Genomic DNA, 25,339 nt, shown 5'->3' with positions numbered 1-25,339 from the left:
TAGCTTCTAGGTTTAGCCGTTTCTGCCCTGCTCTGCAATGCTCCCAAGAAGTTTGCTCTTAAGCAAAGAGAATAAGAGGAGTTGGATAAGTAGGGGGAAACTGATGCAGTTTAGATCAAGTGGCATTCTCTTTACCACAGGGAACCCAGCAATGGAAGTGGAAGGGGGATGTGTGTGTTGCTTAGTTTATACAGCCTAAGGGGAAACTTGGACATGATTGTTTCTAATCATTGACCTGGAAACCTATTCTCACACTGAGCCTTTGGGTGACACCCCCCCTGGAAGATATCCAGTCGAACACATAAAGAGCTCAATAGAGGATAAAGAGCCCAGAGACTCAATGTTCCATCTGATTATTTTCTACCGGGGGTTGGGGGGGGCTGATATTATTATATCAGATTGCAATTCCAATTCCAAGGAAATTTATGCGTAAATCCTGGAGCCCTGTGATAATTTCTCTGCTTCCTTCTCCCTTTGAAGCCAAATATTTTCCTGATTTTCCTCTGATTAGTACTATGTCTTTTTCACTGCATCATTGCACAATAATATTAGTTACATATCAGAGTAATTATGAAGATCAAAAGAGATGCTATAATGGAAATGTAAATTATGAAATGTTAAATAAGTATTAGCTGTCATCATTAGTCAGCTGCTTCAATTTTCTGGGTACTAATAAATAAGTCAGTTCTCTGACTTTTCACTATAATTTAATTTATTCATTTGATTTTTTTCACTCATTAATTTGATAGACATTGACTTAATGAGCCGTTTATGTGTCAGATTCTGTGCTAGGTATTGGGGTCACACTGGTGAATTAGATAGCTACAGAATTCATGCTTTCAAAGAATTTATTTGGTCCAGCAGGAGGAGGGAGACAGATAAGAAAACAGGAAATTTCAATATAGTATGATCACTGTCACAGCTGGTGAAATACAGAGAAAGCTATAGGAACACATAGGAGGGATATCTGACTAAGACTTCAAGGGTTAGGAAAGAAATTATGTGTAAGGTAAGACCTAAAGGATTAGCAGAAATTAATTCAAAAATTAATCAAAGAAAAGATTGAAAGTGAAAAAGAAATAGGACACAGTATCTGTAAGACAAGGAGATGAGAAATAGTATGACATATTTGAAGGCCTTAAAGGAATTCAAATTGCCTGGAGCATAAATGGCAAGATAGAGAGGAGAAATTGACAGAAACTAGATAATGAAAGGCCTTTTAACCTACTAAGGAATTAGAACTTTATCAGGAGACTAGTAGGGAGCTTCAAAAGGATTTTGAATAGAGGGATGATTGTTAGATTTTTATTTTTCAGTGGTATTTCTGACTGTAATGTGGAGAAAGAATGGGTTAAGGGTGAGAGAAGGATACCCTTTGTCTTGATTACTGAATTTTGGTACTCCCTTAAATTTTGTGCTCAAGGTGAGTGCCTCACTTAGCTCACCCTCCTTGGCCCTGACAGAATTGACTAACTTGATATGATTAGATGTGTGAAAGTAAGGGAGAAGATAAGCCAAGATTTAATGTAGGGTTCTAGCTTGAGCAAATGGTGGATAGTAGGGTCATTAACTGATAATAAGGAAGAATAGGTTTGGGGCAATACTAATGAATTTAGTTTTGGATACGTTACGTTTTAGATGTCCTTGGAACATTTAATTGGGAGTATCAAACATTTACTTGGAAATACAGGTTTAAAGTTCAGAAGAAATGTTTCGGCTATAAAGATCTGGAGCTATTAATATGTGGATAGCAATTAATTCATGAAAATAGATGGAATAACTAAGAGATAATAAGAGTAAGGTAAAAAGACAGCAAGGATAGAACCTTGAGGAACACCGGTATTTAAAAGACAGTCAAATTATCTAAGCACCAGGAATTAGACATAAACAAGTTATGGTATCTGTTTGCAAGGAATTTTATTTTCCTGGTGAAGATACAGATAAGTGAACAATGAAGTTCTGTTCACTGTGATAAGTGCAGAAATAAAGATATCTACAAGGAAGTGCAGCAAAGGCATGAGTAACTAGGTTGCACTGAAGTTATTCAAATAAAGATTCACAAAAGAAAAGTTGGGGAATGGCTCTCTGGGTAGGAAAAAAACAGTGCAAACGGAGAGGCAGAAAACAGAACATCGTATTTTGAGAACCAGGGTGATTTCATTAATGCCAGAACCAAATCTCTAAGGGGCAATCTCTATGGAATAAACCCTTAGAATAATGTTTCAAATTTGTATGGGAATGAGTCTTAATGTAATGAAAACTTAATAATGATTATTTTCTCCAATATATAGATTGTCAATTCTTTGTTATGTATTTATATTATTAAATGAGATTATTCAGTGTTGAGCATACCTTTATACAAGCCAGCATTTACTTGTAAGTTCTTGTATTTCCTTTACAATGAAAATGTGTTAAGGGTCAATTTTGTATTTGAATTAGGTAAAGGGTTCAACAGTTAACAACAAAAAAAGACAGGCAAAGAGGGGAAACCCACAAATGAGACTAAGAAGGAATGGCCAAAGTGATAGTTGTTCTATCTTGGCTACCAAGAGAATTTCAAGAAGGGACTCATTCAGAGTAACCAATGTCACTGACTGGGAAAGCAAGGTAAGGGTGGAAAATGTCCATTAAATATAGCAACAAGAGGGTCATTGATTTGATGATATCATCTATGGTAGATTGGTGGAGATTCGAGACTAATTAGAGTAAATTGGGAAGTGAATAAGGGAGATGAAAGGGAAGACAATATTTATAGCTGAAAGACAGCATGGAGTCAAGAGAGGATATTGAGCATGCTTGAATGTCATTAGGAAGGCTCAGTAAAGAAACATGTTGAAGATGTAAAATAAGATAATCAGTATGAAAGCACACATGGCACAATTGCCTTTACAGGAGGAGGAACATCAATCACCCTCACCTAAATGGAGAGAGGAGAGGATGGGTGTGGATATAGAAGTTAATAGATTTGGTATCAAGAAGTTGAGGGAGTTTTCATTTGAAGCCTTCTATCTTCTTTGTGAAGTAAGAGGCAACATCTACTAGTGGGAGGAGATGGTAGAGAAACTCAAGGTCCCTACTCATCTTCTTTAGTTAAGTGGCCTTGAAATTTAAGTGTGAACTTGTCAAGGTCTTCCTTTTATCACTTCACTGTCACTTTTTAGACCAGAATTCCTGAGAATTTCAGCCTCTTTCTAGGATCATTCTTAGTTTCAAGAGCAGTCTATTTCCTGTCCAAAATCTTCTGCTTATCTAGATACCTCTTTATCTGCCCACTGGTCTCCCAGGATTAGCATTCTTTCTCTGAACTATTTTTTCTATCAACAATAAGAAGGCTGTGGTAGGTAAAAGGTGCTATTTGGAGAAGCTTTGGGGAAACTGAGAGGATAAATAAAGAAAAAGTGGTAGAGTGAATCTGCCTGAGAGGAATGGAGAAATTAGAAAGTTAAGATAGAGAAAAGTAAGGTGATTTAGGCATTCTGGATGTAAGGATATTGGAAATTGCTACTGGTCACTGAGAAAAGCATCTTGGGTAGAAGATCTACTAGAGGGGCATCTTGCTGGAGCTGGGAAGTCCATTCAGGAGAAAAGTACATCTGGGAGGGTACCAAGATGGAGGTTTCCCACGGATTTTAGTTAAATTTAATAAACTTGAAAAAAAAATACTTTTTTATAATTATAAAAGTAATATCTCATTGCTGGTAATTTGGAAAATAAAGGAGAAAATAAGAAAATTAAGTTCACCTATAGATAACTGTGGAGATGTGGTTAAAGGATAAAGATGGGCGTTGAGGGAAAGAGAATGAGCTCAAGAACAGAAATAGAACAGAAAATGATTTTTCATAGGAATGATGAATAGTGGTTAGAGGATAAGGTGCCAAATGGAGAATAATGAAAGGTAAAGTGGGAAGCGGTAGGTTGAGGGGGAGCTCCATTGCAGATAGGGGCCACCTCTTTTTTATCTTTATTACCAGTAGTATCTAGCACAGTGTGTAATGCAAGAATGAATGAATGAGGTGCGTTATGGTGGTTAATAGTATAGATTCTTGAGTCAGGCCTCAGGTCAAAAATGCAGTTTCTGGCACTTTCTTGTACAAATTGCTTAATTTCTTTAATCCTTGATTTCTTCATGTGTAAAATAGAGTATTACATATTTTGTCAGGTTAAATCAGTACTGAATGTAAAATGCCTAACACTTTACATATAACAATAAATCTTCAAGAAATCATTAATGATAATAATAACCACCAGGATAATAATGAATTTGGGAAGGCCTTCCATGCCAGGAGTTTGGGCTTGTTAGGCAGGTCCTGGAAAAAAGATTTTAATTTGGCATCAGATAAAAGAAGAAGAGAACAGGACTGAGAAACTAGTTGGCGGCCATTTTGATAATGCAGGGTAGAAGTTGTGAGGTCCTACACAAGAGTCACAGCAGTGGTGATGCAAAAGAGGGGGCAGACAGGAAATGCACTGAAGACAGAAAGTCAGTGGAAGTTGGTAATATGTCAGATGTAGAGATGAAGAAAGAAGAGTGAGAATTCAAAGGTGACTTTCATTTCTGTGGTAACAGGGAAGTCTCAACACTGACCATTTTGGCTCCCATAGTTTTTATAACTCCAAAGTCAGATAGCATCAGTCAGTTCCCTCCTTTTATGAGATGTGCCAGTTGCTCCTATATTTCAGCATTCTGTCCTTAGTGTTTACTTACTGAGTGTGCTAAATGAGAAGCTAAGAACCTTATTTGTCTATCAACTGCAGTTGTGTTTTCAATGGGAAGCAAAATATACAGAAAACCACCTCCTGAAGGAAACATAGTGACTCAAGTTGTCAAATGTATCTGGGTAAGTCCAAGAATTGTTTACCTGCCTTTTTCAGTCAAAGGGAAAGAGATGCTGTGCTGAGCATATAGGCCTTCAAACATGGCTTTTCTCAATGACCTCTGCTCTACTTCTGTGCCTTTTGGCAAACTGAGGTTAATCGGTCTTCCCTCTGTGCCTCTACTTAACCATTAAGTTAAAAATAATGTAATCATTTTAAAAAATGGGCAAAAGTCTTCTGAAATGTAGTTATATATGTTGCCAACAGAAAAGAAGGATAGGTAAAATTAGATCTGAAATATTCTGAAATTCAATGCCTGATGAAATCAAAAGGTTGGAGTAAGTCACTTAAGAGTTATGTGTGTTTGAGGGAAGAGATAATGAATTGGAAAAAGCAGGGGATGGTTTGTTTGGTCTCCCCTCTGATATCTACACTCTGCCCTAGTTTGCCATTTCCAACCGTTTCAAGAACCGTTCTGCGGACATTCCAAAGCGAGAGCACTGGCTGGACTGGGCAGCTGAGAAATACCCAGTAAGTTGGAACTGCAGAAACATCTGATGCCTCCATGTAGTCTTTCCTAATGTCCAAACTGATTCCCTCCTGCTGTATTTGACCTCTTCTCTTACTGTTCTGAGCCACTTCTACTCTAAGCAAGAAAATCCTATCTGGCAATTCAGGCTGTTCCTTCTCACCCCTTCTTGCAGAGGCAGCTCATTATGGATGTGAAGGCACTGACCAGGGTACTATTTCTTTATATCCCATTGCCCATGTTCTGGGCTCTTTTGGATCAGCAGGTAAGAATGGAGACACAAGAGGGAGGGGATATGGGAATATTAGATATATACATATAGCTGATTCACTTTGTTATACAGCAGAAACTAACACACCATTGTAAAACAATTATACTCCAATAAAGATGTTTTAAAAAAAAAGTTCTTTTGAAAGCTACCCCTTCTTCTAGCCCCTTCCCTCTCAGAGAAAGGGATTTCTTTTAATAGCATATGTCTGCCCTAGGGCTCACGATGGACCTTGCAAGCCACCAGGATGAATGGGAATTTGGTGAGTAGAAGAGATTTTTCCAGAGAAGTCTATCATTTTCTTTATAATCCATATTAAGGAGAAATTTCTTTGTGTTTTTGCCTGAAAAGTGACATAAGATCATAAGAGATGTGCCTTTAGCATGAAGATACTGAGTAGGCAAAGTAAAGAAAGCAAATCTAGAAATAAAAAACAGAATCTTATCTTTAGAAATCAGAAATGTAAGGATGGAAAGGTTTAAATGTATACAAAGAAGCATTGAGAGGATAGCAAATGAAGTGATAGAGCCTGTGGGAGTGGATGTTTTCTTCCATCTAAGCCTGGCCAGGACACAGCAGGTTGATTGCTGCTACAACACAATTGGCACCATCTCTTAGGCAGGGCTAACAGCAGAGGACCCAGAGGTAGGATATTTTGTACATGGATACAGAAACAACGGGAAAATTGTAAACATTATTTCCTCTTTTTCAAATTTACATTCACTGGCAAAAACTCTTCTCTCATTTGTTCCCACTTGCTAGATTATTGTATTATTTTTCTATCATCTCAGTTGTGAAGAGGGCAGGGTGGAATGATGCCAGGGTTTTATGATGCCAGTCTGTTTGGAGCCTGCTTAATATAATTTCACCTTTTTCCTTCCCCTGGCTGTCCAGGATTTACGATGTTTGTCCTCTTTTTGACCTCCTAGAGAAAAACTTCAGAAACACTGTGTGTCAGTGGGAGTCTTCACCCTAACCATGATGTCTTGTCCTTTGTATTATTATCACCTACTACTGCTGTTACTGAGATTAATAAAAAACACACTGACTCTATTCTCTTTCAAGTTAAAGAAAGCATAGTGAACAGAAAATAAGATTCTCCCTTAAGCCCATCTGCCTTCAGGAGACATAGCCTAAAGCCATTCCCAGTCTCTTTCCCCACATACCCTTACGAGGATAATAGTGAGCCTGAACCAAAGACCGGATTTTACCTTACGCTTCTCACCTGCTAATTAGCAAGATGGTTGATCTAGGCTTTTTTTTTTTTTTGTCTTTAGGCCACCATCTTAATGTGATTTTTTATCATGTTACAGGGTTTGTTTGTGCTTCAGCCTGACCAGATGCAGGTAGGAGACTTCTCTGTAGTCCCAAGTACTTATTTCTTTCCTCATCTACACCATTACCTGTAGTAGTAGGATTACCAACCATAATTTGATGTTTTTTTTCCTTGTATGCTGAGGAGAGCTAAACATAGGGATGAAAATATTCTCTTTAAGCCCCACACTTCGCTTTCACATCCTCTGTTAAGTAAGTAGCTCCTGATCAACTCCAGGGAGACTGAGTTTTGAGCTCACAGGGAAAGTATAAGCACTGGATTTTTTTTTTTTTTTTTTTTTTTCTTTTTTGCGGTACGCGGGCCTCTCAACTGTTGTGGTCTCTCCCGCTGCGGAGCACAGGCTCCGGACGCGCAGGCCCAGCGGCCATGACTCACGGGCCCAGCCGCTCCGCTGCATATGGGATCTTCCCGGACCGGGGCACGAACCCGTGTTCCCCTGCATCGGCAGGCGGATTCTCAATCACTGCACCACCAGGGAGGCCCTGGATTTTTTTTCCATGTCAAGTATCATGGAAATATTGTCAAAGAAAGTATAAGGCTTTGTTGTGTGAGCAACAAAATCAGAATCTCTGTTTATTGGTGACTCCCAGGTATTTTTTAAACTCTGTTCAACAGTCCTCAATTCTTCTTTCTCTCATTTCTTTCTCCTGGCCATGGTGCTGAAGAAGATAAGTGAAAATGGGAGGGGAAGCTCCCAGTTGATTGACAGAAAAACAGGTTCAGAGTGAAACTGGTTCCTTGGGATATTTGGAAGCTAATGTGCTATGGAGGGGAAATAGAGTCTTCGGTGTAAAGAGACTGAAAGATGTGGAATCATTCTGTACATAGTATGATGAAAGTGTATCTGGATATGAGAGAGAGTGCACACATGCAAATGAGAGCACATGCTCACACTCATGATAGAAGAACAGTTGTAACTAATCCTTTTTACCATGGTGTTACAGGTACTAAATCCCTTTTTGGTTCTTATCTTCATCCCATTGTTTGACCTTGTCATTTATCGTCTGGTCTCCATGTGTGGCATTAACTTCACGTAAGTGCTCACTATGCCTATGTTGCTCCAAACTGACTCAACATTTGCCCAGTTTGATAAAGAGTCAATATCTTTTCTACTTAGTGATGATTTGTTTTGATTTATCATTTTTCTGCTTCTGTTTATCCATGTTAGATTAAACGCCTGTTAATACTGGAGGACGGGAATTAGATCTAATTAGTTCTTATGATAGACAGTCCAAGCCATTACTGCAGACTTACATATGTGATTTTGAAGAGTAAGGACTATACTTCATGGGAAGTCAAAAGTATGTGAGATTAGGCTCCGAAACCAACTTGTTGCTTTGTTCTTGAAAGTTGCCTCTTCAAAGAAGTCCAAAGCCTTTGAGGATAACTAATCCCTTTAAATCTTCCACTGTCCCTATGAAACAAATGGGGGACCTCATAAGAGTGGGGATAGAATTGTCCCTAATTACTGCTTTCCCCCCCTTCTAAATAGAAGTGTTATTCTTTGTAAAGTTTGACAGAGGAGGGTGTTAAGTCTTCTCTTATTTCTGATTTAATAGCAATTTCCTTTTGATAACCACTTAACCATATTCAAATGACCTTTTGTCATTTACTCATTCATTGAGCAGTTTATTGAGTTCAGCACCAAGTGCTATGCAAATGTAAAAGCACAAATCTTGCTCTTAAAGAGTTTACTCTTTAGTAAGGAAGCTAGAAAATATGCAAGGTTAATTATTGCAACAAGGTGAAATACGTTAAGTGCCCTAAGAAGGAAAGCAAAGTGCCAGGGAAATGCAGAGATGGAAGAGAGAGGCCAGGGTCAAGAAAGACTTCTGAAGGAGAGGAAAAGGAGGTGATAATATATAGTGACTGGTATATGGTAAATGTTCAGTAAATCTGGCTATATTACTATTATTTTTGTTACTATAACATAATGGATTAAAAAAAACCATAAGCAGAGATAGAGGGGAAAATTTGGTGCTTTACAGAGAACAATTCAGTATGACTCAAGTAAAAGTAGAAAGAAGGTTATGTGAAGGGGAGGCAATACTTTGAAAAGTAATTGGGACCAAATTAGCTAAGCTTAGGAGGTTCGGATTTGAGTCTAGAGTTTAGCTATAATTGTCTCTTTCTTTCCCCTATAGATCACTTAGGAAAATGGCTGTTGGTATGATCCTAGCATGCCTGGCCTTTGCAGTTGCTGCTACTGTAGAGATAAAAATTAATGTGAGTACAATAAATCTTAAGCCATGAGGGCAGGACCATACCTATTTTGTTCACTTTTCTGACTTGTTCAATCTTGATTCCCTGGGCCCTAAGCACAGTACCTGTTTTAAAGAAGGTGCATAAGTGTTTGTGGTAAATGAGTAGATACAGGGGTAAAGCAGCAGTGCAAAATGAAGCCCACCTCCCACCTGAGTGATTCAGAGTATATTGTCAAGGAATTTCCAAACACCAGTATCCAAGATATATAATCATCTCTTAGATAGCTTACCACACACTCAAACAAATAACTTTTGGCAGATTGAATAGCCACTATTAGGGAAGGATGTATGAGGCCACGGCTGAGTCAAAAAGCATGGAGTTTGTTACCTGACATCAGTGCTTGCTATATTGAGCTGGTGTTTCCCCCTCCAAACTGCCTTCAGAGTTTTCTAAGCCAAATGCTCTTTAGAGGTAGAAAACTGTGTCCTCCTGACTAGATGAGCTAGGCCGTCGAGAAAGGACTGAGGTATGTGTTCTCATGGTATCTGAAGGGTTATTTGTTGGTAATTCTAACATATGTTCTCTGTTCTAAGGAAATGGCCCCACCCCAACCAGATTCCCAAGAGATTTTCCTACAAGTCTTGAATCTGGCAGATAATGAGGTGAAGGTTACAGTGCTGGGAGATGAAAACAACTCTCTGTTGGCAGAGTCCATCAAATCCTTTCAGGTGACGTATGGACTTGAATGAATCAGAAACACGTTCAGATTATGCGCCAAGGCAGCAGCATAATACAGTGGTGAAGATCGTGCACTTGGGGAGTCAAACTGCCCCAGTCCCATTCCTGGTTCTGCCACTCCCTAGCTATAAGACCCTGAATAAGTTATTTGATCTCTAAGCTTCAGTTTTAGCATCTGTAAAATGGCAATAATTTTTATGTCATAAGCTGTTGTTGTAAGGATAAATATTATAGTTAAAGTGCTTAGCATAATGTCTGGGACATTGTAAGCTCTCAATAGGTTGTAATTTGTGTTATTATTTCAACCTGCCTTGTAACACACACCCTGTGGAAGAGTTTGGCTTGCATATTTTCACTACTATATTATATATATTCTGAAATATTCGTTTAAAAATATTTTTTAAACAATAAAAGTAATATACATTTATTGTAGAAAATTGGGGAGTATGTCAAAAGATATAAAAACCACCTATAAATCCATCACACAGAGATAATCATAGTTAGCATTTTTGTATAAATGAATAAACAAATTTTTAAAAAGTGTTGAAACACTATATGCTGTATTGACCTTGATTTTTTTGTGTGTGTGTGGTTTATGGGCCTCTCACTTTTGTGGCCTCTCCCGTTGCGGAGCACAGGCTCCGGACGCGCAGGCTCAGCAGCCATGGCTCACGGGCCCAACCGCTCCGCAGCATGTGGGATCTTCCCAGACCGGGCACGAACCCGTGTCCCCTGCATCGGCAGGCGGGCTCTCAACCACTGCGCCACCAGGGAAGCCCTGATTTTTTCTTAACATTAACTGCATCATAAGCATTTTCCCATGCCCTTAGGTAAACTTTGAGAATGTGATTTTAATGGATACATAATATTCTATTCTGTGGATATAACATGGTTTAGTAAAATATTTCCTTATAGGTATTTAATTTTTTTTGTTATTATACGTAATTCTATAATGAACATCCTTACTTATAAATCTTTATGCAAGCCTCTAATTACTCCTATGGTATATTTCTAGAAATGGAATTACTACATTAAAGGGTAATGTTGAAAGTATGTAATGAGGTCACCTGCCCTGGGTTACTATGAGATTGTGATGTCCAAGATGGGGTAGAAGGTGAGTATGACAGGCTCTTCATTCTATAGAAAATGCCACACTATTCCAAACTCCACCTGAAGACAAAAAGCCAGAATTTCCACTTCCAACTGAAATATCACAATTTGTCTGTCTACACTGAGCATTCTGTGGAGGAGAAAAAATGGTACACTCTGATCATTCAAGAAGATGGGAAAAGTATTTCTAGCATGATGGTAAGTTGAGGAATGGCCTAGTTTCCAAAATTATCTGGGCTCATCAATATCTTACCAAGGATATGACTGATTATCAAAGTTTCTGATGATCAGTTCCCTCTTGTCAGCTGTAACTGATTTTTACTTCCCTCTATTGTAGGTAAAAGATGAAGAAAACAAAACAACCAATGGGATGACAACCATGAGGTTTGGATGCCAAAGAGACCCAGGCCTCTCTGTTCTCTTGAATCTTGGGTCTCTTCTGATCTGCGGGGCTTCACATGAAGAGACTTCACATTCTATATGTCTTGTACAGGGATTCTCTTCCTAGACTGTCAAGAGAATTAATGTCAGAAGGCATTTCCCAGGGCAGTGAGAAGCATAGATTCAAAACCAAGTCTTTTGGCTTGCTTTCTTATGTGGTATTGAAAGATGACCCTGTATTTATGTACGCCCCCTGTGTTCTGCAACATAAATCTCTTCTGCTGAACTTTATCCACTTATCTTGCTCTTAGGAAAATAACTGAATTCTTCCCTCTCTGTGATCACCAGAGAGAAATTTAGAAGTAAGCAAATAAACCTCCCTTCATTATTGGTAGTTGAGTATCTTTTATAGTTACTGTGTTTTTAAAGTAAAATTTAAAATTAACCTATAGAGGCCTCATGGTTTAGTAAAGGCAACACACTTGGAGTCAAAAGACTTGGTTTTGAATCTAGATAAGGCTGAAGGTCTTGTTAGACAGCCTGGGACATTTACAGAAATGGAGCCCTGAAGGGGTCACCTGCTCACTGGGGCAGGAATCTGCCATGAAATTGACAGATGCATGTGCCTATGGCCATCAAGATTAGATGGTTGCTGTTGAGAATAGCATTTTAGAGGAGAGCTTTCAATGAAAAGTTTGAATTTCACTGAAGGATGGAACAGTCATAATAATCTGCTTTTGCATGTGCAGCTTCAGAAAAAGTAAACAAATCAAAATAAGTAAGACAACAATGAGGATAGGACTTCCCTGGGTCAGAGAGCAATAGGAACCTCCAGGAAGGATGAAAGGGAGCAATTTCTAGGTTAGTGCAGGATGATTGAATGTCCAGAAATCAATACCAAGGATTTTAGAGGGAACTGCCCTTCTAATCCCATGGGCCAGGGACCAACGCAAATGCTACCAGAAACCCAAACTGAGGGAGCAATTTAGCGGCCCAGGGTTCAGAAAACTAGAAAGATGGTTCTGGAAGAGTCCAGGGTTATCTGCAGACCCAAAACAATGACAGCTCAACCTACTCTGGGCTGGGAGTCTGAGTTTTGCATAAGTCAAATCAGACTTCATTTGTAAGAGGATAAAGTATCAGTTTTATATAAATACTGGTACGTATTTATACATATATATATATATATATATATATATATATATATATATATATACACACACATAATTAGTTTTCTTAGTGGAGTCTCAGTTGGTGACTTACATCATTAGAAGAGGGAAAGAAATTAGGTGCACCTAATGTGGGTTAGTAAGGAGACTCGGACTGCCATGGGTGATCACAATAGTGTCATCCCAGCTGAAATCAGGTGAGAGTATGGCAGATAAAAAGCTAATACCTGAGGAAAGAAAAAGTTGGGGACAGCTAAGACTACTGATTGCTTCTTACATGTGAGTTCGTTTATTCACCCAGTTAACAATAGACATCACGTACCTTTTATGTGCCAGCCACTGTTCTAGGCACTAGGCATATAGCAGTAAACAAAACAGAAAAGGCCCCTGCCCTTTTATCAGGTGGGAGAGTTTGTCTGATCTGTAACAATGTCTCTACCCTTAGGTTTGTTAACACTTTGCATGAAGAGATCAACATCTCCCTGGATACAGATACCTCCCTCAGTGTTGAAGAAGACTATGGTGTGTCTGCTTACAGAACTGTGCAGAGAGGAGAGTAAGAGCATTACCCTTGTAATTTTACTTTTTTCAACAACTGTTTTTTTTTTTTTTTTTTTTTGCGGTATGCGGGCCTCTCACTGTTGTGGCCTCTCCTATTGCGGAGCACAGGCTCCGGACGCGCAGGCTCAGCGGCCATGGCTCACGGGCCTAGCCGCTATGTGGCATGTGGGATCTTCCTGGACCGGGGCATGAACCCGTGTCCCCTGCATCAGCAGGCGGACTCTCAACCACTGCGCCACCAGGGAAGCCCATCAACAACTGATTTTTAAATGCTTTCTTTGCATATAGGTGGGAGGATTAGTTATATCTCAGCTAATTTTAAATATACACAGATTCCTGCTCTCTTTCAACCTTTGCCTCCTTCCCTCAGTCTCACCTTTTTCTGCACAGATATATTGAGACCATGCTTGTTGTAAAGGCCATACTGTATAGTCAACAAGGCCATCTCTGGGAGGTTTGCCAGTTTATTATTGGCTCCCACTCCTACCATTTGGTAACTCCTATTAACACCTCCTTCGAGCTTATCCTTTCAGGTTCACTGTTTATGCTGTTCCACTAATTCATAACACTTAGAAGAGAAAAATTCATAAAATTTAGATGAGAAAACTTAGAGTCTGAAGTTAACAAAAGAAGACAATTTGTGCCTTCTGCATTCAGGTTTAAGGTAAAAAAAAAATTAGCCAACAGACAATGAAAAGCTCAGATCAGGGGTAGAAAAAACCTGGCATGGAAACAATTCACTCTGAGACGCCTCTCCTCAAAGAGAAATGGTAGCTTTGCTGATCAGTAGAGAGATGAAATCACTCTTTCTTCCGGAGATGGGAATGCTTTTCTAAACTGTAATGTTTATTCTAACCTAAATTTGTCCTGTTCCAGATATCCTGCGGTGCCTTGTAGAACAAAAAGTGAGAACTTTTCACTGAATTTGGGTCTACTAGACTTTGGTGCAGCTTATCTGTTTGTTATTACTAATGTAAGTAGCTCATGGCCACCCTTACTCTCTCCTTCCATATATCTGTATCTATATTTATGTCTATATAACTATATCATATCTATATCTATATATAAATCTATATCTATCTGAATCTGTATCTATCCTGGGACCCAAAGAAGACTCTGTGGCAAGACAGCATCACATACTTACTTCTAGTGTAAGGTGATAGTTTCTGTAGTGACTTTAGAAAACGTACTAAGGTCTCCATGAGGACTTAAAAGAGATAATTGGCAACAGGCACAGGGTCTTGGGGAATGGTAGACATAATTTATCTTGAGTCATTGCTATGAGGTGACATGGTCTGCTGCAGTCTCATTATGGCCCCAAGAAAACAAAAATTGTTTAGGTCTTCTTGACTGACTCCACATGCGGGTCTCCTAGCTCCTTGGAAACTGATCTGCTAGCATATCATAGTCTGAAATACCAAGACTGGTAGCAAATGTCAATCTCTACACAAAGTTTGGGGGATGAATTAACTGTGCTCCATCAAAAGCAATTGTCTCAGCACTCAGGACATGACATCTCTGAATTTTAATTCTGATGTGAATCTTGATTCTAATTTTATTTCATTACTTTTGACATTTTATTAAATATAAAAAGAAGACAGTGAATAAGAAAAAGATGGAAAATTTCTAGAAGTGTGATGAGAATAATCTGTAAAGTTTTAATATTAATTAATTTAATTAGCATGATATCTTTAGTATGCCATTTTTTATTACAGCTTTATTAAGATATAAGTCATATACCATACAATTCACCCACTTAAATTGTATAATAGTTTTCAATGCATTAACATATTCAATATATATTGTATATTCAATACATATATAGAATATATTTTCAATAATATATGTTCAATGATTTTTAATAAATTCACGGAGTTGTGTAATTTTAGAACATTTTCATCATTCCAAAAAGAAGCCCCATATTCATTAGCAGTTACTCACTATTCCCTCCCATACCCTCTAGCACTAGCAACCACTTGTTTACTTTCAGTCTCTAAATTTGCCTATTCTGCCTATTTCGTATAAAGGGAATAATATAACATGTGGCCTTTTGTGTCTGGATTCTTTCATTTAGCATATTTTTTAAGGTTCATTCATATAGCATACATGAGTACTTCATTTCTTTTTATTGCCCAATAATATTCCACTGTATAGGTATAACACATTTTATTCATATATTCATCAGTTGATGAACATTTGGTTGTTTTCACCTTTTGACTAACATAAATAATGTTGTTATGAACATTCATGTACAAGTTTTTTTGTGGGCATATATTTTCACTTCTCTTGAGTGGAGTTGTTGGGTCACATGATAACTCTATGTTTAACCATTTGAGGAACTGCTAGACTTTTCCAAAGTGAACATACATTTAACATTCCCACCAATAGAAGGTGGCAATTTTTCTACATCTTTGCCAACACTTGTTTTTCTATCTTCTTAATTATAGCCATCCTAGTAAGTATGAAATGGTATTTCATTGTGGTTTTTATTTATATTTTCCTGATGACTAATGATGTTGAGCACCTTTTTATGTACTTTTTGGCCATTTGTAATCTGCTTTGGAGAAATGTCTCTTCAAATTCTTTGCCCAGTTTCTAATGGGGTTGTGTTTTAATTATTGAGTTGTAAACATTCCTTATATATTTTAAACGTAAGTCCCTTATCAGATATATCATTTGCAAATATTTCCTCCCATTCAGTAGGTTGTCTTTTTAACTTCCTTAATGGTGTCCACTGAAGTACAAACATTTTTAATCTTTATGATGTTCAATTTATCAATGTTTTTCTTTGGTTGCTTGTGCTTTTGGTGTTACATCTAAGAAACCATTGCCAAATCCAGTGTCATGAGGATTTATGCCCATTATTTTCCTTTAAGAGTTTTACAGTTTTACCTCTTATATTTAGGTCTTTAATCCATTTTGAGTTCATTTTTGTATATGATGTGAGCTTGGGGCTTAACTGCATTCTTTTGTATGTGAATATCCAGTTGTCCCAGCACAATTTGTTGAAGACTCGTCTTTTCCCGTTAAATGGTCTTGACATTCTTGTCAAAAGTCAATTGACCAGAAATGTGAGGGCTTATTTCTGGATTCTCAATTCTGTTCTGTTGATCTATATCTTTATTCTTGTACCAGTACAATAATCTCTTGATTACTGTTATTTTGTAGTAAATTTCAAAATCAGGAAGTATGAGTTTTTCAACTTAGTTCTTCTCTTTAAAGATTGGTTTGGCTATTATGGATCCCATGAGTTTTCATATGAATTTTAGGATCAGCTTAGGATCAGAAGCCAGCTGGGATTTTTGAGAGGGATTGCACTGAATCTGTAGGTGATTTTGAGGAGTTTTGCTATCTTAACAATATTGTCTCCTGGTCAGTGAACATGAGATGTTTTTCCATTTATTTAGGTCTTCTTTAAGACCTAAATTTTTCAACAATATTTTGTAGTTTTTAGAGTATAGGTTTCACATTTATTTTGTTAAATTTATTCCTAAGTATTTTATTCTTTATTTTGCTGTTGCTAATGTAATCATTTTTCTAATTTCATTTTTAGATTGTTCATTGCAAATATGTAGAAATACAATTGATATTGATCTTGTGTCCTGCGGCCTTACTGAACTCATTTGATAGTTTTAATAGTTTTTTAGTGGATCCCTTAGGACTTTCTACATACAAGATCCTGTCATCTGCATAAAGAAGCTTTACTTCTTTCTTTTCAGTGTGGATGACTTTTCTTTTTCTTGACTAATTGCTCATGCTTGAACCTCCAATACAGTATTGAATCGAAGTGGTGAGAGTAGACATCCTCTTAGGGGGAAGGCATTCAGTCTTTTATCACTAAGTATGTTAGCTGTGGGGTTTTCATAGGTATTTATCAGGTATCAGGTTAAGTTCCCATCTATTCCTAGTTTGTTGTGGGCTTTGTTTGTTTTTTACTATGAAGGGGGGAGGTTGAATTTTGTCAAATGCTTTTTCTGTGTCTATTGAGATAATCATATGGTTTTCTATTGATATGGTATATTATATTAATTTATTTTCTGATATCAAACCAACTTAGCTGTATTAGTTTTCTAGGGCTGCTGTAACAAAGTACCACAAGCTGAGTGGCTTTATCAACAGAAATTTATTTCCTTACAGTCATAAAGTCTAGAAGTCCAAGATCAAGGTGTTGGTAGATCTGGTTCCTTCTGAGAGCTGTGAGAAAGAATCTGTTTCATTTGGCTTCCTTTAGCATCTAGTGGTTTTCTGGCAGTGTTTGGTGTTTCTTGATGTGTAAAAGAACCACTCCAGTCTCTGCCTTCATCTTCTCATGGAGTTCTCCCTGTATGTTTGTCTATGTTCAAATTTCTCTTACGAGGACACCAGTCACATTAGATTAGAGCCCACCCTAGTGACCTCATTTTAACTTGACTAATTCTATCTGTAACAACCCTATTTCTAAATAAGGTCACATTCTCAGGTACCCTGGGATAGGACTTCAACATATGACTTTTAGGGGGACACAACTCAACCCATAACACTTGCCCTCCTGGTGTTTTCCTTCTGTCTCTCATATACTGCTCAAGATAGAGGCTATATATGTTGTTACTGAATGCCAGGATTATAAGCATCTAGAGTAGAGATCATATATTAGAGGCCTGAGGGCCCAGTTCCTCACATAGTCCTGTTTTGTTTGGTCTGTACAGTCTTGACAAAAATAAAAATAATTATTATTAATTGACAATATTTAAAATTCAAGTGATTTTACCTAAGAAACTGGATTCTTTACATTTCTTAAAAACAAAATCAGAAGATTCTATAACAGGTATTACCATGTCAGTTGGCTGGTGCTATAGTGGCTGTATACTTTAGATGGGGCTGGGCTGTCCAGTTCACCATAGTCCCTATCATTCCCATTCAGCCTGCTTTGTTTAGTTAATTACCTGCCTGTGGGTATTTGAGAATGTGACCTTGATTTACAAGCTCAGGTCACAGTCTTCTCTTAGGCTAAGAAAACCCAAATATATGCCCAGGATTGTTCACAATACCAACTAAAACAACATTTGCCATACTACATTTTGAATGCAATGGGCTTTGACTCAGAGAATCAAGGGCATTTGGACAGCAAAGACTTTTGATTTCAGGGACTTTTGACCTATAGCTTTTTATTGGACTTTTCACCTTTAGCTCTGCTATTTTTTTTTTTTTTGGTGGGCCTCTCACCACTGCGGCCTCTCCCACTGCGGAGCACAGGCCCTGGACGCACAGGCCCAGCGGCCATGGCTCATGGGCCCAGCCGCTCCGTGGCATGTGGGATCCTCCCAGACCAGGGCACAAACCCGCATCCCCCGCATTGGCAGGCAGACTCCCAACCACTGTGGCACCAGGGAAGCCCTAGCTCTGCTATTTTTATCTCATGATATATCCAGATATTACACCGGCTATCTAATAACACTTACTACCTAATAACTTGGTTTTACTTCAACAAAAATACATAATTCCAAAAATTTAATTCCATTATTGTAAGAAATATTAGTAAATATAATCTATATAAAATAAAACCAACTACAGCTAAAAACCTGCATGTAATAAAAGTAATTTTAGATGAAAAAAGTATTGTAGAATTGTGTATATTGGTAACATTAATAACAAAAAATTGACCCTGAAAAGATTCTTGACCAAAATTTTACAGAAAAATTGCATATTTTTGACAAAATTTGAATGTGTAAGATTTGAGTTCATAACAGCTAATAAATAGAATTCAACATAGCAGGTGGTATTTGATATGGATTTTAAAACATTGATCAAGAAAATCTTCAATGTAAGGGTTACCAAGAAAATAACTCATTTTGATAAAAGTAATTTTAGTAAAATAGATATTTAAATGGAAAATGTTAGAAATAGTTTAACTGTATTTACATAGAAAACTTAACAAGGAGTTAAACTTTTCTTAAGTACATGCTTTTCTGAAAATTCATTGTGTTTGTATAATTCAGATGCCATTTTACATTTAAAATGTTGGCCAGGATCAAAATACCCAGTAGGTCAAAATGGTGGGAATCCAAAGTACAGTATCAAAATAGTCTACCATTTAAGGGCTCTGCAGTAATGGTATTTGATTGACTGAAGTCAGGCAAGTGAGTTCAGTGTTACTGAAAGGAATTTCAAAAAACTGAAATTGTGTAGAAATTGCTTGGTAGCGCAAGGATGAAAATACAATGAGGGGATGGATATAAGACCATAAAATGTTGTAGGCCAGGAATATTTACTTGAGACTCCTGACAAGCCCATTTCTTCTTTCCCTCACTAAGAGCACCAGTCAGGGTCCTCAGGCCTGGAAGATGGAATATATCCCAGCCAACAAAATGTCCATCGCATGGCAGCTACCACAATATGCCCTTGTTACAGCTGGGGAAGTCATGTTCTCTGTCACAGGACTTGAGTTTTCTTATTCTCAGGTAGGTTTTTGCAAGTGGAAGGTGGAGGTGGAGCTGTTGCTCAGAGGATGGAGTTTTAATCTTGGCACTGCCTTAATTAGGTATGTGACCCTGGCCAAGACCTCCATATTTTTTGGCCTTAGATTCCTTATGGTCCTGAACAGAGTATCAACTTGACTCTTAGGGTAATGGCAGGCTGGATCCCTATGCTGTTTGGGATCCAGAAAAGGATACTTAAATACTAAGAATAAGGGCTATGGAATCAAACTGCCCACATTCAGATTTTGGCTGCACACCTAATGTATAACCTTGAGCAAGTGTATCTCTCTAATGCTATTTTTCTTTATGTACATGATATAATGAATTAAAATATTCAGTTAAGAGCTCCATCTTATTTTTACTGTGAACATTATTACCATCACCTGAATCAATGTGATAGCTGAACTTAGTAGGGGGAGTTTTTGTAGGAGAAGTTTTCTGGATAGATGCATGGGGCATGAGGGTGGTGTAGAGAGTTTGTTTACAAACAAATTTGTGTCCTCTCTAGGCTCCCTCTAGCATGAAGTCTGTACTCCAGGCAGCCTGGTTGTTGACAGTTGCAGTTGGGAACATCATCGTGCTTATTGTGGCACAGTTCAGCAGCCTGGTACAGGTATGGACCTAAGGGAAGCAGGAGCACGTGTCTACCCAAGGATTTCCCTCCAACTTCCTCTGCTCTCTCTTCCCCCTCCCCTCCGTCTCCCACATTCCCCACTCAGCCCTCTGACTTGTGATGGATTAGATACCCACAGACTTTGCCAGAAAAATAGACATGTAAGTGGCAATAATGACTACCATAGGCCCATGCAAGGAGAGGCCAGTGAGCCCTGTCTTCTCCTGCCAAAGCTCTTCCTAAACAGGTGACCCTGGGTAAATCTGCTCCCCAGTCCTCATCCTATAAAGATCCATTTAGTTTCAGGTTCTCCATATTCTTTTCTTATATGTATTTCTTCCTGCAGTGGGCCGAATTCATTTTGTTTTCCTGCCTCCTGCTGGTGGTCTGCCTGATCTTCTCCATCATGGGACACTACTATGTTCCTATAAAGCCAGAGGATATTCAGGGGACAGCAGATAAGCAGATTCCCCAAATCCAAGGAAACATGATCAGCCTGGAGACCAAGAAGACAAAGCTCTAATGACTCCCTGGACTCTGCCCAGACCCCAATTCCTGACTCTGGTCTTGGCCATCACCATCTTCAAGCATTTTTTACTCCGACTTGGTTAGAAGAGAGAAGTAGTGTCATATCTGAGGTAATCTCTACTTTTCTCCCATGATAGAGGCAGTTCTAGGACTGGGTTTTTCAGTACATTATAGCAAGGCCCCTGAGACTCTGTCTTCCCATCTCTCAGTGAACTCGGTAAACCTTGTGTAGTGTTGCTGAATCTGGCCTGCTACCTCCAAATGGCCATAAAAAACACAAATGTATAATTGAGGTTAGTCTCTGTGCTTATCAAAGTTATGTAGGAATTGTTTTACCTGCCATTTAGAACTGATGACCCCACTTTTTGAAGTGCTGATTTAGAGGCAAAATTGCAGAATAACAGAGAAATGGTATTTCAAGTTTCTTCATTAGCAGTGTAATTGTACTGTGTACAAGGACCTCAAGAATTGGTATGTCTGGTATGATCTGGTCCAGGGCCTGGCTTCTCAGGTATCCAGATTTGATAAGACCTTAGTTAATTTTTCAGTACAGATAGTAGGAAATAAAATGACATTTTATTAACACATAGGAGAAGATATATCTTTCTGATAATTACAGTATTTTATCTACTAACCCAAATCCCCTTTCTCAGTACTGATAGATATTTGGAAACCAAATTAAAGATAGTAAACATGGTTCTGGAAAAACAAGTATAAATTGCAGAAGTCCTAATGAGCCATTTCTTCTACAGTGTACATTCTTTTTAGGGACTACAATGTTTCATCCCTAGAGTACGCCCTCCTGTGGACAGCTGTGTAGACACTAATTATAATTTTCCACCCCTGCCTTTTCAATGTTGTTGGGCCATCTTTTTCTTATTATTACATCATCTTGCTTATTGCAACAAGTATTTAATAACAACAGTATTTTTATGAACATAACTTCCTTTTTTATTAGTACTTCCTTCGGCTCAAAGTAGTGGATCTGTTTTGATAATTTTTCCTGTTTTACTTTTCCCAAAATTTTTAAATGCCATTTCTTCATTTAGGCCTGGATTTTCCTGTTTATTAAAAAAAAAAGTTATATTAATACTCTAGGTTTGAGCTTCTAAAATGGCAATGCTCAATGGGGGACATGGCCCCATATCAGGATTCTTACAAAATCTGGGGGTTGAGGGAAGGAGTGGTAGAACATGACAGGTTTTTGTTGCTGTGTTGGTGAAAAAAGTTGAGAAATATTACCTTGCACACAATGAATGAATCAGTGGACAGACATGGGAATATCATGACTCTACAGTGTATTGCTGGGGAAAAAAGTTCAGAACAGTTGTCCTGGAGAGCCTCATTTCCATTGGTTTTGCTCCATTATTCTCATCTAGAACTGTGTTGAGTCAGTCTCATGTTGTAAATGTAACAAGGAAAGTTGCTTCAGTTTCCCAAGCTTTAATACTCTAGTCTTAGTTACCAAGTTTTCAGAAGTACCGAAGTGACAGCAACACCATCCAGTTTCCACAGATATCTTAATGTGAACCTGACTGTGCTTCAGAAGATTCTCTGTTCATTTTTGAGCAGCTTTAACTCAATCTGTTCTATGAACTATTGTTTCAAGAGATATTAACAGTGCTCTGTGAATAAAAGTTTTTATGGATAAATAACTTTTGGAAATGAAGCATATATATCTTCTTAACATTTGCATACTAAGGATTCTGAGATATCCTTCAGTAAAGACACAAGACACTTTGTTTAGTTTCACATGGTATAGTGTTCTGCAGAACACTGACTTGGGAAAAACTGGCAGGCAATTCTTCCTTATGTTGAACTGAAAGCTTTCTCTTTGGAACCTCCTACCATTGGTTCTTTCCTTTATGGCTAACAAGAATAAGCATAAACCTCTCTTTTATGCAGCAGAATTTCTGCTATTTGGAGAGAATTTTCATGTTGCCTCCCCAGTCATCAAGTAAGTATTCATCAAGCTAAAGATTCTCAGTTTGTTTTCATAGCTCTTCACAGGGCGTAGTCCAGTCCTTTCACAACTATTTTTCCACTTCTGAAAAATATCCTTTCCCTGAAATGTAACAGTGGGTCAGAATCCCTCTTAATATGTGATATCTGAAGCCAGTATGTACAACATTCCAGAATTGGTTGGACCAGAAGAACTACAACCTGCTTTTGTCCAAACAATACACTTCTGTTAATGTAGCCTTAGGTAACATTAGATGTTTTTGGCAACTGCATCACAATGTAGGCTTACATTTTAATCACATGGTTGGTTAAAACCTCAAAATTTTTTAAGAGAGTTATTTTTTTATTCAAATACATGTTTGAAGGCTTCCCTGGTGGCGCAGTGGTTGAGAGTCCGCCTGCCGATGCAGGGGACACGGGTTCGTGCCCCGGTCCAGGAAGGTCCAACGTGCCGCAGAGTGGCTAGGCCTGTGAGCCATGGCCACTGAGCCGGCGCGTCCGGAGCCTGTGCTCCGCAACAGGAGAGGCCACAACAGTGAGAGGCCCGCATACCGCAAAAAAAAAAAAAAAGAAAAAAAAGAAAAAAATACATCTTTTGAGTTTCACTATATGCCATTCATTGAGTTAGGTGTTGGAAAAACAAAGATAAGTAATCTGCTATACCTGTGTGCAAGGTTACCTCACTTATCTTGACTAGCTGTCAAGACCTTAGAGAGTACACAGGGCTTGAGGAAGTAATGGAATACTGAGGTAGAGCAAGAAGGACAGTATGACAGGACTGGAGTAAGTAAGGTGTAAAGAGGTAGAGGATGCAGTCCCAGGAAGCTAGGGACCAGATTATGTGGGGCCTGTGGCCATGATAAAACATTTTGATGTTATTCTAAGTGAGATGTGAAACTGTTGGAGGTTTAGAACACGGGGATGACATAAACTGACATTCTGTAAGATCAATTTGGCTGCTAAGTAGAGAATTGTCTGTAAGCAGGAAGGAATGGAAGCAGGGAGTCCAATTAGGAGATATTTATAATAGTCCAGGTAAAACATGATTGTTACTTGGCCAAGGTGGTAGCAGTGGAGGTGGGGAGAAATGGCTTGACTTGGAATAAATTAAATTATCTTTAAGGTAGGACTGACGTGAATTGAATATGGTTGGCACATATGATTTGAAAGAAAGAAATCAGTACTGACTCTTAGATTTGAAGGCTCGAGTAATGAGGATGAATGATGGTGCAATTTTCTGAGAGTAGGGAAGACTAGGGCAAGAATAGATTTGGGGTGTAAAGTAACTAAGAGTTTTGTGCATGTTGAACTTCAGATGCCAATAACGTATCCAATTGGAGATGTTGAGCTGGCAGTTTTATGGGTCTGAAGTTCAGTTAAGAGCCTGGAGCTGGATATATAAACTTGAGAGTCATCAGCATATAAACGGTATTTAAAGGCGTGACACTGGAGCAGATATCCTAGGAAGTAAACGTATACAGAGAAGAGGTTCAAGGTCTAGTCCTGAGGTTTCCCAACATTAGAGATCTAGAAGAGGAGGATCCAGAAAAGGTGATGAGAATGAGTGATTTATGAAGTAAGAGGAAAAGCAGGAGAATGTGATTTAATTATACTTGTTTATTACAATTAGATAAAACTAAAATGAAAAAAAAATCTTTGACCTAAAGGAAGCACATGTTCCTCTTAGGAAACCTGGGCTCTGGTAATTTCTATATAAGTTTACCTGAATTCTTTTGCCTCCATGGTTTAATTCAATTTAATGGAACTTTTTTTTTTAACCTGAGAGACATTATGTCAGAAGCTATGGGAGAAATAAATTGGAATAGAGTCCCTACTCTTAAGGAGTTTGCAGTAGGAAGATAAGGCAAGTACCTAAATAACTATCATGTAAATAAAAATTAATGTAATAATTTTCATTTGTTTAGCATTTTACTTTTCATATGCATTATTTCAATCCTGTTTACTGAAGACAGAATGTCACCTATACCAAGGAAATTACAAAATGTTATGAAAATTCATAAGAAGGAGAGATTACTTCTGGCCACGGGAATTAAGGAAGGATTCATGGAGTAGATAGTTTATTAGGCTTGACCTTGAAGGTGACTAGAATTTGGACATGGAAGCAAGGGACAAGACAGCATTGCAGGTAGACAGTCCCTCACAAGCAAAGGTGAAGAGGCAGGAATACAAAACATTGGGAGAATGATGAGTAGCCTGATTTGTGTGGAGTAGAATGTGTGCAGAGTAGTAGTGGGAGATAAGGCTGGAGAAGTATTTAACAATATGTTGGAGTCTTCCACATCCATAGACATTAACACCAATTCTTTGGCTCCATTTTAATGCCAGTGATCTCCATTTTACTTTATCTAGGGTAACTCAGTCATCCTCAAACTTAACTATATCTTAAATATACCTTAAAAGACTCTACCTCCAAAATCTCCAATTTTTAGATCTTCTATCCTTCTACAACTTTTCCTGCCCCTCTCTATTGAACTCATTGTTCATCTTCATTTTAAACTCCAATCGACACATCTCAGTTTTCTCATACTGTGTGCTAGTCTGGCCATGAAACTAGCTTGGACCTCATGGTCAGTTATTATAGCTCCACATTTTAATTATGCATTTGCTACCACCTCAGAATTTTTGGCCCTCTTCACCTTCCAACGTCT

The 25,339-nt window shown here is 38.2% G+C and overlaps 1 protein-coding gene across 3 annotated transcripts in view; it reads left to right on the top strand.

Moving 5' to 3' along the window:
• Positions 1–25,339, top strand: part of SLC15A2 (solute carrier family 15 member 2) — a 61,348-nt gene that overhangs the window by 14,655 nt on the left and 21,354 nt on the right. Inside the window, exons 8-22 of one of the 3 annotated variants that reach the window (XR_010840752.1) lie at positions 4,756–4,838; positions 5,260–5,346; positions 5,520–5,609; positions 5,830–5,874; positions 6,926–6,958; positions 7,893–7,981; positions 9,093–9,174; positions 9,747–9,881; positions 11,035–11,199; positions 11,339–11,385; positions 12,997–13,107; positions 13,989–14,085; positions 19,403–19,549; positions 20,076–20,180; positions 20,527–20,818. Coding sequence is in view for 2 of the 3 variants with exons in the window: in XM_059064507.2 (XP_058920490.1) it covers positions 4,756–4,838; positions 5,260–5,346; positions 5,520–5,609; positions 5,830–5,874; positions 6,926–6,958; positions 7,893–7,981; positions 9,093–9,174; positions 9,747–9,881; positions 11,035–11,199; positions 11,339–11,385; positions 12,997–13,107; positions 13,989–14,085; positions 19,403–19,549; positions 20,076–20,180; positions 20,527–20,703 (1,493 nt within the window). In the remaining variant the exon portion in view is untranslated. Of the gene's footprint in view, positions 1–4,755; positions 4,839–5,259; positions 5,347–5,519; positions 5,610–5,829; positions 5,875–6,925; positions 6,959–7,892; positions 7,982–9,092; positions 9,175–9,746; positions 9,882–11,034; positions 11,200–11,338; positions 11,386–12,996; positions 13,108–13,988; positions 14,086–19,402; positions 19,550–20,075; positions 20,181–20,526; positions 22,759–25,339 lie in introns of those variants that run through there. The other 2 variants (XM_059064507.2, XM_067034469.1) reach the window with 2 other exon arrangements.

The sequence above is a fragment of the Kogia breviceps genome, chromosome 5 (genome assembly GCF_026419965.1).
Source record: "Kogia breviceps isolate mKogBre1 chromosome 5, mKogBre1 haplotype 1, whole genome shotgun sequence".
NCBI lineage: Eukaryota > Metazoa > Chordata > Mammalia > Artiodactyla > Physeteridae > Kogia > Kogia breviceps.
Note: the sequence above shows the minus strand (reverse complement) of the source record. Positions and strands in the feature narration are given on the sequence as shown.